General features: G+C 31.9%; 1 protein-coding gene and 1 non-coding gene across 13 annotated transcripts; one reads left to right on the forward strand and one right to left on the reverse strand.

Annotated features, from left to right (window-relative positions):
- Positions 1-1,013: 1,013 nt before the first annotated feature.
- On the reverse strand, positions 1,014-11,834 carry LOC103862973. 12 transcript variants are annotated; one of them, XR_004457241.1, is made up of 7 exons: positions 11,681-11,834; positions 11,471-11,566; positions 11,119-11,277; positions 2,489-10,500; positions 2,274-2,324; positions 1,594-2,173; positions 1,014-1,452 (listed from the first exon to the last, which is right to left on the reverse strand). It is a non-coding gene; the product is annotated as an uncharacterized LOC103862973 (transcript). The 12 variants fall into 12 exon arrangements; XR_004457245.1 differs by having other exon boundaries at positions 1,594-1,784; positions 2,071-2,324; XR_004457246.1 differs by having other exon boundaries at positions 1,594-1,757; positions 2,071-2,173; positions 2,274-10,500.
- A 182-nt stretch (positions 11,835-12,016) lies between these two features.
- LOC103862977 (carbon catabolite repressor protein 4 homolog 2) lies at positions 12,017-16,348 on the forward strand. Its single transcript, XM_009140707.3, has 10 exons — positions 12,017-12,508; positions 13,293-14,037; positions 14,531-14,617; positions 14,696-14,779; positions 14,861-14,947; positions 15,038-15,178; positions 15,265-15,356; positions 15,451-15,565; positions 15,645-15,792; positions 15,866-16,348. Exons 1-10 carry the CDS (start codon positions 12,351-12,353, stop codon positions 16,009-16,011), a joined length of 1,803 nt encoding a protein of 600 aa, XP_009138955.1. The 5' UTR covers positions 12,017-12,350; the 3' UTR covers positions 16,012-16,348.
- The last annotated feature ends 24 nt before the right edge of the window (positions 16,349-16,372 follow it).

Here is a 16,372-nt window from a genome sequence, read left to right on the forward strand (position 1 = left end):
GATCAAACCATTACAGTTAATAATCATTCAAGCGTTTATCCCGAAACACTTCCTTCCTCGCCAAATCAGGTGTTGGTTCATGTTGGTTTAGTATTGTTTTTGGTTTATTAACCAGTTTAGGATGGTCCTATTGTAAATATAATTTAAGTTGGTTTAGCATATATTATGCTTAAAATAACTTAAATTAAATAATAGTAATATTATGCTTAAAATATAATTTTAGAGAGTTTTCAAATATAGTTTACAGAACATTATAGGTGATGAATTTAATTTATTAAATTCGTTTATTAATTAAAACTAAGTTTTTTAAAAACATAATGAGTTATAAATATGAGTACAACATGAAGACAAAAATATAAATATTTGATTTTCAAGATAAGAAATTCAGCTTTTATTCAGTTACTCAATATATAATATCTTAAATTTTTTTTTAAATATACATAATTTATATATATAAATTAATCTTCCAAACTTAAACTAATATATTATATATGAATAATGTTTTTAAATAAAAATAATTTCTGATTTAAAAAAATAAAAACAACAAATGGTTATTTTCAAATAATGGATGTAATTTACATTATACTATCATTTAACAAGTATTAGATACTTTTTGATATATCATTATTTTCTATTTCCAGAAAACAATAAATTGTTAAACATCAATATCATCTAGGTTAAGTATACGAACAACACAAATTCAAACATCACAAAAAATATTTACATAAACATTATAATACAATAATTTAATCAAAAAATACAATTAAAAAAACAATATTCAAAACAATAGTTATATACTTAATATTTGAAAATCAAAGATATTTTTGCTAAAATTTTACTTACCTGGCCAAGGAGATCGTCCATCTTTTTACGGATCGATAGATTGTTGAGCATGTGGTCGAACCGAAAATACTCTGCAGTTTAATTAAATATCTAAAACATTTATTCAAATACTCAACAAATAGTTTTGCTAAGTATGATAACTAAATAGCCAACAAAATTACAAAAAAATATTTAAACAGTAAAAAATATGTTACTTTAACGTGTTAAAATTTAAAAATAAATTTTAATTATGACATGCATCTTAACATTTATATAAATATATATCATAACCTAAATATAAATAATTTAACAACTTAAATTAGAAAAAAATAAAAATCCCGGGCGTAGCCCGGATTAATCCCTAGTTAATAAAAGTCATAAGGCATGAAAATTCAAATCGTTCAATATGACATGCTAAATGAGATTGACGGAAAGTGATTGCAATGAAGATGCAGAGCTGTGCAATGTATAGCCCCAAAAAAAAACAAAAGGACTTATAGACCTTAAGCTCAGCGCTTATTTTCTCATAATCACTTGGTTCAAGTCCTGGGCAATCAACTTTCACCAAGTGACTCAGCTCGAAGGCATCACTAACTTCTTTGACCAGCGACACGTACACCTTATTTTTAGCTGCAATGCAAAATAGGGGACAGATATTCAAATACTTAGCCAAGTAACACTAATGTGCCCATTTACTTCAGTAAATGCTCAAAAGTAACAAAACAGACAGGAAAGAGCAAAACTAAAGCTTTAACGATAAGATATACTTACACAACTTGCATGTCGGCTTAAGAGACATGCCCTTCACCATGAAGCCTTCATCTTTGGTCAATCTTTCTGGAATTTCTTGAATGAGCTTTGGATAAACAGGGGCTGCTAGTTCCCACAGCATCAATTGGCACTGAGGACGTGTGTGATAGTTGTAATTTCTGCCTCTGAAGAGATACACAACACCTCCAACACTGTGAATGATCTCTTAATTATACTGATTTTTCGTAGGCAAGAAGTTCAGAAAGCTGGAAAAGTTAGGTCACCACTCACCCAACAATACAACAACAGACATTAAAGATGGTATCTTTTGCAACTCTATTACGCAAGAACACTAAATGTAAGTAAATTCTCCTGGATCGTTAAAAACAACTTGACACCCATTGAAACCCTATCAAACCATAGCTGATACCATAAAAGACCATGACTTTGTATCATCACATAGAAACCCTAATCCCCAAAGCCAGTTAAAATTCAAACCTTGTTATCATCTGCAAAGGAATCCCATACGAAATCCGACGAAGCTTCTTCTCCCATACGGAATCCGACGATATCCCACTTATCATTCACATAAATATGATTACTTTTAAAAACAATGAAAAATAGTTCAGACTTCAGTGTTTACTCTATGTGATCAACTTATTGAACTTGGAACCCGGCAAATCAATTATTCTGGAGCTTACACTTTGAAGAAACCAAAACTCAAGTCAACTTATTGAGCTGTTGCGAAACCACTGGAATACGAAGGGAGATTCAGTCAAAGAATACAGAGAAAGTAGTCATAACAACAAAGATATATTGTTTGATCAAAAAAAAAAACAACAAAGATATGAAAGAGAAAAGATCAACGGAAACGTAAGATTAGCTGGGTCATAGTTCTCTAAACTTTAGTGCTCACCATGGCTGTAGACGTTTTGAGATCTCTCCGGGAAGCTTCATGAAAGTTGTAAAAATCTCTGAGAGGACCAAGGCCGATATCAGTGAAGTAACGATTGGTGAATCCATCCCAAGATGTGCCTGCTGATGATTTGGTGAGTATTAGTACCAAGAATCTGAGTTTCTATCGGTTACATTGGAGAATATTGATGCCGATTGAATGAAAAATAAAGAGAACGGCAGAATAAAGAAGTGCCAGCTGTCAACAAAAGCCCCTCCCTCTTTGCTGAGCTGGATAGCCTAAGGAGAGAGACAACTCTCCTTTATTATTATAGATAGATTATTTTAAACTTTATATACTAATTCTTCAATTCTTGACCATAAATCATAATACTCAGATTCTAAATTCTTACTTCCAAAAAATTAGACTTTTATTATTAACCAATCAACCGTAAATATATGTTTTAAAGTAATTTCAACCTAATGAATGTTTTTTTTTGTGAGGAAGGGCTTAACCTAATGAATATTACTGACTCATTTTTCCTTATGTACTATATTATGGTATAATTTGTTTTTGTTATCCTAAATATTTTTCTAAAAACATCTCTTATACATGCTATGATATGAGATTGTGTGTTAGTTTAAATAATATGGACATATTCATTTTTAAGTTAGTTGTAAATTTTAATCTATTAATATTATGGAAAAAAGTAAAAATTGAAGAGGAGAAAAATCTCATTATATTTTATTATCAAATGATAAATATTATATGAAAAACAAGAAAGTGAGTCATACCTAGTTTCTCATCTCAATGCTACTCATAAATATTTCAACAAAAAAGCAGTTTGCCAAATACTTAGTGGAATCATAATAAGTCTTATGGCACATTATATGTACACCTTTAGGACACAAAATAACATCTTCAAGAACATTAAAAAAAAACAATTGGAAGACACCATACTTAATGGTATTCAAAATGCATGTCTTGCTTTCTAAAGGTACTTGATTGTCCCATTTTACATTGTTAAAATTTAAAGTAAGAAACATTTTGATGGTCGCATTTTTTTTTCTAATCTTAATCAATAGTTTGATATATAATTTGAATTTGCCTAATAGTTTGGTTTTCTCTTAAAATTAAAAGCAATGCACGAAGGTTCGTTAAGATCCATGCACTGATATGAATTTTTAATGCTTGCAAAATTGATGAAACCAAATCATAAGATAACTTTTTTACTTAAGACTTACTTGGTAATAAAAAGTAAAAACTGTTAATGTAAGATAATCAAACTACACTAACTAGAACACACTGTAACACATGAATATTTTTTTTCAACAAATATGACTAGATTAATCCTTTTACAAGCACATACAAGTTCTTCTTCAAAGCAATTCTTCAAGTAAGCTCAAGACAAACTTTGGCTGGTTGACTAGTCTCACTCGTTCACAGACTTGATGCAGTCTATGAACCATTCAAGCTCTTAACCCCTAGTGGTTTTTCTTCTCCTTATTCGGACTTGCAAACCTTGCTATTGCTAAAAGCTCTCTCTGTGTGTTAAACGGCCACACATTGCCAAGACTCCTCTTTATATTTTTAGAGGCAAACCCTAGATGTAAAATCTACCTAATGGAAACTTTCCATATATACTTCTTCAGCGAATAAGCCAATATACCTTTCCTCTAAGCTCGATTGCTTCTTCTTCAATACTTCCTTTAAACTGACATCTTCACTAAATCTTCCTTTAATGCTCGTTAACCGTCTAGACCAACTCTTGTATCCACATCTGATGTTGTAGTTCATGTCGTGCTTTATGAACTACTACAACTCCGTCTTGACCATACATCTTCCAAAATCTAGTTATATATGTCTCTGTCGTTAGTTTTTAATTTTTTTAAACTGTTTTTAATGAAAATTGAAAAAATTCAATAACAGAATCTTGTGGTAAAAAGCGGACGAATTACATATATGATGAATTACATATATTTAAGTGGAAAGTAAAAGTATTAAAAAACATGGTAAAAACAAGAAACGTTAGCAGCTCCATTCCTGTGGTAGATGTAACGACGCAAAATGACTGCCAACTGGCCAACTAGCTCAACAAGATTAATAGCGTGACACACATTGAAATGACCATCGTTGACTTCCACACCGTTACCTTCCACGAGATTAGAAGCCACAAACGAAGCCTCAACCCAATCATTTCGATCGCAAGATACAATCGACTCGATAAATCCTTGACGGCGAGGAGGAATCACCACCGCAATGATGAATTAGAAGAGGTGATGGTGCTGGAAGTAAATGTCTACCTTGTCTGCCGTGAGCAGATTTTGACTCTTTGATCTTTGAGATAACTTTTAATCCATTTCTAAACAACATTCATCTATATTTTTCTTCAAAAGTAAAATCCTTACATTATAAAGATAAGCATTAGAACAAAAATTATCTGTATATTAGTTTTTTATGTTAGAGAAGAAGTATAAAGATAAGTGGGAGATTATCTCAAATAATATAGGGGTGTTATCAATTGTGATTTAAAATCAATTATTAATGTTTTGTAATATGACAAAATTTAAAAATTTAAGATAGTTTAAATTGATGGATTCTAAAATCTCTGCAGTATGCATTGGATTTTGAGTTCAATCAAGACTCCATAAGAAATTATTTGAAATCAATCCAAAATACAAAAAAAAATTAAAATCCTTAAAAGTTGAATAACACTAGATTTTAAAAACTAGATTTAAATCATTCATTGATTAACATTATATTTTAAAATAGAAATTTTAAACATCATTTGAATAAAAATGTATTATGTTTATATTTAAACTTTATTAGAGTACATGATTGAATAACACCACCTACATATTTCTTAGAAGATGTCGTTTTAGCACTAATCAATTGATTCAGTTTAATGTTTTAATTTTATTTTGTCAATACACAAATAACTAAGGGTGTAACTGGTAAACAAATATGAAATTTGTGGAATTTAAAATAGTTGGAATGAAGTACATCAAAAAATGGAATGGAATTCATTCTATTAATTCATGATCAAATTTGTTATGGAATTCATTCCATTCCTTTTATTTTTGGAACTGATGGAATGAATATTTCATTACATTCATGTCAAATAGTAAAAAAAAAAATTATGGAATTAATAGAATAGGTCATTCCACATCATTCAATTCCAAAAATCTACAATCTACTCGCAGTCTAAATCTTTGATTTACTTAGTTTATTAATGACTAGAGATTTTGCCCGGGCTACGCCCGGGGCTATATACAAATAACATATATTTTATATGTATATTACAATATATTACATCTATGTTATAAAATATAAATAATAAATTGAACTAAAATGAGTAAAACTCACAATTTGTTATCTTCTACTATCTAAAATATGTATGGGATAGTGAACAATGTGAAATTATTAAATAATTTTTTAAACCTAAGTTATTCTCAAAAATATTTTTACATATTTAGTTATTTATAAAATATTTTATTAATCTCAACATCACATTTTTTTTTGTTATATGTGTTATTTATATAATTTGTATGTTTTTATATGTCTCTTATAATATTATAAGTTGGATGATGACTTTCTGTTATCCTTGGCTTTTGAAAATGATAGTTTGCTGATTTCTTCATGATCAGTGTTTGGTCGACGACAGAGATTTAGCCTGGAAATACAAACCCAAAAATCAACTCGACAGGTTCAATCATCAGTCGATTCAAAATAAATAGAAACACCCCATAAAATCAAATATCAGATCCAATCAATCTTTAAACTACAACTTAATTTGGTTTTGACCAAAAAAATCCAATATCCATATTTTCACTCTATTATTGTGATATATATATATATAACCATATTATTGTATATTTTCACTGTATGTGTGTTTATGATGATTTGTAAGAGGTGTATATAACAACTTTGATGGTTTTAAAGTATGTTTGGGCGTGAATGGTTTATAAATGTTAAGATTGTTTAATACCTTATTCACATATAAAAATAAAATTGAGTTTTTAGTCATACCCGAAACTTTTGTTTTGAAAAAAATACATAAAAACAATTTAGTTTTTTTATCAAATTTAAAATAAATTGGAAACAATCAAACAAATGAAAGAAATTTAAATAAAACAAATCATCAACGAAGATGCCAGAGCTATAGAAGCCTCTAACCATATTCTTGGATCTACACAAAAATACATTTTTATGGTAAGAGTGTTTTTCGTTTTCCACGTGTTAAAATAAACAAAAAGGTATTAACAACTAATTATTTGAACCAATTGTAATAATACTTACATTTAAGAAAAATATTTTTAGCGACTTATATTTATGTAATTATTTTAAATTTCACAGCTCTTCTAAAAATAGGTACTGAAATTTTTGAATATCAAACTATTAAATGTTAAATTTTTAGTATTTATAATTATTATTCAAAAATTATAACATTATAAACATATCACGTATTTTTCTTATGATATTATTATCCGCAAAATCACGGGCAAGCACCTAGTATTAGTTAATCAAAAGTTCCGCGGAGTGGGGTATACTGATCAAAGTTACTTGTTCTCAAGGGTACGAATTCTTAATTTTGTTATTTTTTTTCCAGAAATGGTTAATCTGAACTTTTGCATATATATATATATATTGAAATAATATATTTTTTGTTTATAAATTCGTACGTCTTATTTTCTATTTAGTTTAGCCATATTTTTAAAAATATGTTGATCTTTAAAGTTTTATTGTTTTGGTTTATTTTATCATGTGTTTTAACTTTTTAATAATAATTTGCTCTTTTCCAGCCTAAATTATTTTTAATCGTAAATATAGTATATCATGTTGATTTTGACCCTCTTTTTTTTAAGTAATATGAATTAATCATACGAATATATTTATTATATTTAATATTTCGTAATGTGTAAATTTAAAATATATATTTATACTATTATTCACGAATTGATTGTTTACATTAGATCTATATAAACATAAAGAAAACAAATCATTAACGAAGTAGCCAGAGCTATATAAGCCTCTAACCATATTTTTGGAACTACACAAGAACATGTAAGAGTGTTTTCGTTTTCCATGTGTTAAATAAACAAAAAGGTATTAACAACTAATTATTTGAACCAATTGTAATAATACTTACATTTAAGAAATATATTTTTAGCGTCTTATATTTATGTAATTATCTTAAATTTCACAGCTCTTCTAAAAATATATACTGAAATTTTTTAATATCAACTTATTAAATTTTAATTTTTAATATTTCTAATTATTATTCAACAATTACATCATTATAAAAATATCATGTACTTTTCATATAATATTATCATTTGCGAAATCGTGGACAAACACCTAGTATTACTGTATTATTTTATCAAGAATTCCGCAGAGTGGGGTATACTGAACAAAGTTACTTGTTCTCAAGGATACAAATTTTTATTTTTGTCATTTTGTTTTTTCTGAAATGGTTAATCTGAACTTTTTCATTTATATATATTGAAATAATATAAATTTTATTTATAAATTCGTATGACTTATTTTCTATTTAGTTTAGCCATATTTTTTAAAATGTGTAGATCTTTAAATTTTTATTGTTTTGGTTTATTTTATCATGTGTTTTAACTGTTTAATTATAATTTTCTCTTTTCCAGCCCATAATTTTAATAGTAAATATAGTATATCATGTTGATTTGGAGCCTCTTTGTTTTAATTAATTGAATTAATTATATGAATATATATATATTGTATTGTGTACATTTAAAATATCTATTTATCTATTTCTACTATTATTTACAAATTTATTTTCTACATTAGATCTCTCACATCAAAAGTTAATTGGTTACTTTGGTTACTGTAGTTGTTACACATAAGAATAATTATATTTATTAGTTTTTCATTCTAAAATATATTATTAACTTTATAACTACAGTATGGCACAAATATATTGAGGGTGATTGGTTGAGATTTATCTCCCTACTTTAGCTTTATTTATTTTTAAATCACTAAATTTTACCAATCATGTTGTAACTTTACTTTTAAAAATTAAAGTCTACATCAAATTTTTATTTAGTTTTACCAATCATGCTTTAGCTTTATTTTTAAAGCTACAGCCAAAAAAATAAAGTAAAACTTTTTCTTATGTATTTTAGGCAAAAATGCTACATCATCTTTTTATAGTCTGTAAAATCTGTAAAATGAAAAAAAAAAATCTATAATATCAAATAAATTATATAATCATAATAAAATTTTTTATAAATAGTTTAATTTTGAATTTGAGTGTTTTTTAATTATTAAGATATTTAAATAATATAAATATTATTTACATATCACATTTTAAATTACAATAAGTTTTGATAATTTATAAAAACAAATATTAATATAAATTATTTTAATTCATATAAAATAATAATTTTATATATACAACACATATTTCATATATTTTATTTTAAAATATCTACAGCCTATAACTTACAACTACAACAAATTTAACTATAGCAAAAGTCTCTGCAGAAAAAATCTACAGTAACAACTTTACAGCTACAACCAATTTATCTACAGCTAAACATCGACAGCTAAATTTTTAAAGCCACAATCGAACCAATCATCACCATTATCTTTATAGTTTTCGTTGTTCTTATTCATCCAAGTCTTCTTGGTTTTAGTTTTGTTTCATCCTATAGGTTATAGGTTACACTGTTTGTTTTGTTTGCTACCATTCTCTTCTCCACTTTCATGCTGATATTGGATGTTCTCTTTTCAGTGGTTCAATCATTTAGTGCAGATCAGACATATTACTGGTTAGAGATGCTTGCGTGAAGGGTAATATTGACAACAACAAAGCTTGGTTGCTTATTATTTTGTTGTGTGTTTCTTTCTTTAAATGTAGATATTTTTTGGGTTCTTGACATCTATTTAGATTTTTTCAGTGCATGACTATATCTACTCTTTTATTGTATTTTTATTACGTTAAATGGTTTTGTAAATTCAAAGTATATCTTCTACATCTTACGTAATGTATGGATGGTTTGTGTCTTATTATTCAACTTGGCTTTTTTTTTTGTTTGTTCTTTTGTGCAGTGGGAATGACTCAGAACCATTAGCAGTCAGTCTCTGTTATCAGTCACGGTTATATTTGTAGATGTTGCAACTGATATATTTATTGAGGTTCTCAAGAAAAAGAAGTAGAATCACCATCAGGATGCCATAACCAGTTGTAAAACAACATGGTGCCAGCCCTGACTACGTAAATTTTTCCTGTCCCATCCATACTGCGCATATGTACATTTCTCTATCGAGATTATAGCATGTCCAAAACTTGCTTCTCTGTGGTAGAGTACTTAGGCTGAGGCTCAGTCATTCTGCAGAAATCATATAACACATCTAAAATCTAATAAAAAGGTTGTTTGCAATGACCATAAGTCCTTTATTATATAGCTGACTTGGTAGCAAATCCTTCAATGTTTCCTCCATCACAAATGATGTAGACATGAGCAGATTGATCTTTTAGTGGACTGGAAATGTCATTAACCACGGTGTCTGCTATGTTTGATATGGGTTCATGGTAGTTGATAAAAAAAAAAGAGTTCATGGTTTCACAGAAGCTCAAAAAATTATCATAATCTATAGTTTAAACGGAGACATAATGAGCTAAAGTTTTGTGTACTTACTGACCTCACGTATGCGTGAACATGACTTGAGAAAAAAACATCTACTTTATTATTGACAAACTACGGCTCACGACTCTCATGGTTTCATGGGAACTTACGCAGTGGTTTCTTGGCTACCACCTTGAGAGCCACTGCTGTAGAAGATCCAGCTGGTTTACCAGCAAGTGACTGAGTTCTCCGGAGTCCACCGGTAGTGTCCAAGAAGACTTTGAGCTGAGCAGCCATCATGCCGTACCTTGTTGGGAATCCAAAGACGAACCCATCAGCTTCAGTTAGTTCGTCAGGTGTGATGATTGGTGATTCACTCTTTGGTGGTGTGCTCATCTTAGAGAGTGCTTATTCTGGAAGCGTCTCTGGTACCTGTGAAACAGCAATTCATCAGGGTCAACGATTCACATGGATTCGTGTAGCCAAGCCTAACTATATCTTGTGAATTGGAAATTCATGTGTCACAAAACATATAAACTAAAACTGCAACACAGGTTATTGAAAAGGATTCACAGCAAGAATATCACCAAAACGACGTGATGCCATAAGAAGGGGTCAGTCCTGAGATTTATGGAACTTGAAACAGTTACTAAATAATCAAAACATATATCTTTGTTAAACAATCTGGAGGACAAATGATAAAACTTTGGAGGCCAATGTTTCATCTTGTTATGCCAATGACCGGTTCAGTTGGCCATAAACCAGCTAAACAACCTAGACAAAAAATTAGAATCTAAACTTGCTAAGCTAAAAGAAACCATCAGCCAAGAATCGAAAATTAAGAAACTTGGATAATGGCAATGGTCCTAAGATTGCCTGAAGCTATTGTCAGAATGTCTTATCCTTTCTTAAAGATTCACAAACTACTTATGACTCAAATCCTAGTGCTGGGTAGAGGACTTGGTAGCTACTTATATTACCCATTTACATAGTTTCTCACAGGAACATAACGAAATACAAAGCCATTATGGAGGGGAAAACAAATCTGACCTGCCATAGTTTGGCTTCAACGCCTTCAGGTCAGTAAAGTATTCCTGAAAAAAATAATTTGATAGTCGATGGAAAGCTTATTTCTTTATCAATGTTTATTTATACCTGACTTTTTCAATGATGACCAAGAGAACTGCAACACCTGAGACAGTTTGTACTCTACACAATTCAAAATTTCTCAAATCAGTCTTTTACAAAGATAATACGGTAGCAATCCCGTAACATCAGGTACATAAAACGATTGATATGTAATCAACGAAAAAACCATCTACACCCTTCGTTAGTTAACCAACGTTTTAGAGAGACTGCGATATATGATTGGTATCTACAGATCAGAATCAAATCAACATACCCATTCCGATCACGGGAACTCCTTCATCGATGTTGATACAGCCGCAATCATTGTCACTGTCATATATCGAAGTTAAATGAAACTGCTCTCCAATCACTGTGAACAAAAAAGGAATCAAAAACGCGAATCGTGAATAAACATATCCACATCTAAAATGAAACCAAATCAACTCAAAATTCAGGAGATGGTTCTCATAGTAGGAAAGCTTACATTTTTATAGTCGCAGTTCCACCTCCTTGCATGAGGGAAGATCGTAGATCGTCGGTGATTCACTCTCCCTGTTGATTATATAATCTTTTTAATATAGTATAGATTTAGCTGTGGATTATTATTTTTTTCTTGAAATTGATTTATTTTTTAGAAACAAAAAATAAGAAACCGGTTTGCTTTCAATCTTTTATCCCAAAACCGAATTGTTTTGAAATTTCTAAATTTTTGTAAATCAACAAAATGATTTTTTTTGTTTGGTCTGAAGTCCTAAAGCTAATATGTACTCTTTTTTTTATACTTCACGATTGATCCCACTGTTAACAGAAAAAAATAAAAACGAAACCCTTTGTACCATTTAGCAGCGTAAGAATCGATCCTCAAACTTTTCTCAAAGACCACCATCCACATCTCAATTCTACAAATTAAAGATTTGCTCGATTCCAGAATTTTTTTTTGTTCCTCTCTCAAAGATCCTCCAAGTTGGGTTACTAAAGTTCCGAGAGGAGACAAATAAAAACTGTATCTAGGGTTTCGGAGAGTTTGGTCGTGACGGGTTTTTAGGTGTGGAAAGGTAAATGGTGGATCAGCCTACCTTCGACTCTATTCCATCTCCCTTTCTTCGTCAACCTCTTCTTTCGATTCTCTGCTTCGATAGTGTTCGACCAAAGCAATGCTAAGCGTGATCCGAGTGCATCTCCCTTCCGAGATTCCTATTGTGGGCTGTGAGTTAACTCCTTACGTCCTTGTTCGCCGCCCTGATAAGACCGCCGCCACTGATGATGTCCCTGAGTCAGCTCCTCTCGATGGCTTCTTCTTGAGATACAGATGGTAAAGTTTGAAACTTTCTTGGTCGTGGATTGTGGGTTTTGTCTGATTTGCTTGTGGGGTTTTACTTAAAGTTTGAAACTTTGATCTAAAGTCGGGAGATTTACTCAAAAAGTTTGAGACTTTGGTCTAAAGTCAGAGATTTATGATTTGGGTCGTTGATAGAATTTGCTAATTGGTTTGGAGATTGTAAAAAAGAGACAGGAACTATGATTTTACTTATGTTCTTGTCTTAAAGTCCTAAAGTTTCATTCTTACTTTTGAGACTTTGGTCTCAAGTTCAGAGATTTATGATTTGGGTCGTTAAGAGAATTGCTAATTGGTTTGGGGATTGTAAGAAAGATACAGGAGGAACTCTGATTTTACTTATGTTCTTGTCTTAAAGTTTCATTCTTACTCAAAGCTTGAAACTTTGGTCTCAAGTTCAGAGATTTATGATTTGGGTCGTTGCAAGAATTGCTAATTGGTTTGGGGTTGTAAGAAAGAGACAGTAACTATGGTTTTTTACTTCTGTTCTTGTCTTGAAGTTTCATTCTTACTCAAAGTTTGAAACTTTGGTCTCAAGTTCAGAGATTTCTGATTTGGGTCGTTGCAAGAATTGCTAATTGGTTTGGGGTTGTAAGAAAGAGACAGTAACTATGGTTTTTTACTTCTGTTCTTGTCTTAAAGTTCAACTCTTTCTGATTTAGGTCGTTAAGAGAATTGCAATTGTGGAAAAAGCAACATCGACTATGTTTTTACTTCTGGTCTTGTCTTAAATCTTCATTCTTTGTTGTTTAATTTGTAGGTATCGTGTACAGAGCGATAAGAAAGTAACCATTTGCAGCGTGCATCCAACAGAACAAGCCACCTTACAATGTGTATTCTGCTCAAAGCGTAGAGCCCTCGTCGCAAAAAGCTACCACTGCTCTCCTAAATGCTTCACAGACGCGTGGCAGCACCACAAGACTTTACACGAGCGAGCAGCTGCAGAGAACGGAAACGAGGAAGATGAGCTAACTCGGTTCAACAGCACAGGCTCCGGAGTTCTCGCCAGCACCTTATCCGGCTCAATGTCGAATCTCACCCTCGCCAACAACGGCCCCACGCCGTTTTACCCTTCAAGCATCACTCAGAAGAACGGAGGAGAGACGCTAATCGAGGTCGGGGGTTGCAAAACGTACACGCCAACCGCTGACGACATTGGCTACGTGTTGAAGTTTGAGTGTGTCGTGGCTAATGCAGAGACTAAACAGTTTGTGGGGCATCCTAGTACCATTTTGACATCGCGTGTGATTCCTGCGCCTTCTCCGAGTCCTCGTAGGCTTATCCCTGTTAATGGAGCTGATGTGATGGGTCATTTGGATCAAGATGGTCGGATTCAGAGTGCGGGATCGTTCACTGTTCTTTCTTATAATATTTTGTCTGATACTTCTGCAAGTAGCGACCTTTACAGTTACTGTCCTCCTTGGGCTCTTTCTTGGCCGTACAGAAGACAGAATCTGTTGAGGGAGATTGTTGGTTATCGTGCTGATGTAGTTTGCCTACAAGAGGTATGTTTTTTATCGATAATGTTCAAGAAATCGTTAGGCGGTAGTTATGTGTTTTATATGGGATTATTGATTATGCATGTGCCTAAACCGATTTTTAGTACCTAAACCGATTTTATCAATCTTCAAAAATCGCTAGGCGGTATCTAGGCATTTTATATGAGATTATTGATTATGCAGGTGTCTAAACCAATTTTTTAGTACCTAGACCGATTTTATCAATGTTCAAGAAATCGCTAGACGGTATTTAACTAGGCGTTCTATCTGAGATTATTGATTATGCGGGTGCCTAAACTGATTTTTTAGCACCTAGACCGGGAATTAAGAAAAGAATGTTCTAGAAAAATTGTTTCGTTTAGGTCCGATTTGCCGATTAAGTGGATGTTTAGGTGCTGTCTAGACCGATTTTTAGAACATCTGGTTTTTATTGTATGGACACTAGTTTAAGTGTTATAAATGAAAAAAAAATGTTCATTCTTATTCCTTTATGTGGCAGGTACAAAGTGATCATTTCCATGAGATTTTCGCACCGGAGTTGGATAAACATGGGTATCAAGCTCTCTACAAGAGAAAGACTAATGAGGTTGGGTCCTTGATGATTCCACACACTCCCTTCTTCTTATGTTGGAACGTCTCTTAACCTTATCTTACACGTTGCTAGGTTCTCAGTGGAAGTACGAGTGTAATTGACGGATGTGCAACGTTTTTCAGACGGGATAGATTTTCACATGTCAAGAAATATGATGTTTGTATCTATTATGCTATATACTTATCTTCTCTTACATATTTTTATTCTCAATGCTAATTCATGGGACTGTTAATGTAGGTTGAGTTCAATAAGGCTGCTCAGTCTTTGACTGAGGCTATAATCCCTCATACGCAGAAGAGAACTGCTTTAAACCGGCTTGTGAAGGTAGTTTTTTGGCATGCTTATAGCTGATTATTAGAGAGTTAGTTTTTGTACAATGACTGATTCTTGTGATGACTGATTGTTATGCTGTAGGATAACATTGCGTTGATAGTTGTTCTTGAAGCGAAGTTTGGTAATCAACCTACTGATCCTTCAGGGAAGCGCCAGCTTATCTGTGTGGCAAACACACATGTTAATGTTCAACAAGAGCTGAAGGACGTGAAGCTCTGGCAGGTATGTGCATCTAGTTTCATTGACCTCAAGAGAATTAGTATTCACCTCATTGTATGTTTTTTTTTAAATTCTTTTGAGTTTTGTAGGTTCATACTTTATTAAAGGGGCTAGAGAAAATAGCTGCTAGTGCTGATATTCCTATGCTTGTATGTGGAGACTTCAATACACTTCCCGGAAGGTTTTTGTTTAATTCTTCTGACTTGATATCATCAAATTTCAATACTCTCTTTGGTGTTAGAAAAAGCTAAAGCTCTGAATTTTTTTTATTGCAGTGCTCCTCATACACTTCTTGTAATGGGGAAAGTTGATCCACTGCATCCAGACTTAATGGTTGATCCCCTTAATATCCTGCGTCCTCATACTAAACTGACTCATCAGCTACCTTTGGTAACATTATCTTCTTCTTCTTCGGTTTTTCCCATTTTTGTTTGCCGAACTTTGATGAGAGATTTTTGTTTTTTTTCAGGTGAGCGCTTACACATCATTTGTGAGATCAGTAATGGGACTTGGATTGGAACAGCACAGAAGGAGAATGGATCTTAATACAAACGAGCCTTTGTTTACTAATTGTACAAGGGAGTTCATTGGCACTCATGACTATATATTTTATACAGGTTCCACCATATTCTTAACCACCTCTCCTAGTTCTGACTACACCAGAAAATAACTTTGTATTTTGGTTTTCAGCGGATACTTTGATGGTGGAATCTTTATTGGAGTTGCTGGACGAAGATGGATTGAGAAAGGATACAGCTCTTCCTTCACCTGAATGGTCTTCTAATCACATTGCACTCTTGGCGGAGTTTCGATGCATGCCTAGAACCAGACGCTAACCGCTCCTTCACCACCTTTTATCCATCCCAAATTCGCTTACAGAAGATAGGTTTTTGTTTGTTTGTTTCTGTTTTTTTTTAATCAGGTTATGACAAGAACTCTTTAGACAAAACCCCTGCCAAAATATGTCATAGAGAGGACACAAAGGTCGGAAGTGGTTCTGATACTAGAGGCAGACCATGTTCTGAAGTTGGGTCATTCTTTAATGATGACCTCCTCTGTGTTGTTTTGTCTATACCTTTTGTTCTTCTCATTTTGATCAGTTTTAGAGATACCCCCTTGTTGCTTTTATGTATCCTTTCTATTTTTAATAAAAGTATGATTTTAGATCTTAAATAGCCGAGTACGAGTTTTTTCTTT

This window comes from Brassica rapa, chromosome A04, assembly GCF_000309985.2.
Source record: "Brassica rapa cultivar Chiifu-401-42 chromosome A04, CAAS_Brap_v3.01, whole genome shotgun sequence".
Classification (NCBI taxonomy): Eukaryota; Viridiplantae; Streptophyta; class Magnoliopsida; order Brassicales; family Brassicaceae; genus Brassica; species Brassica rapa.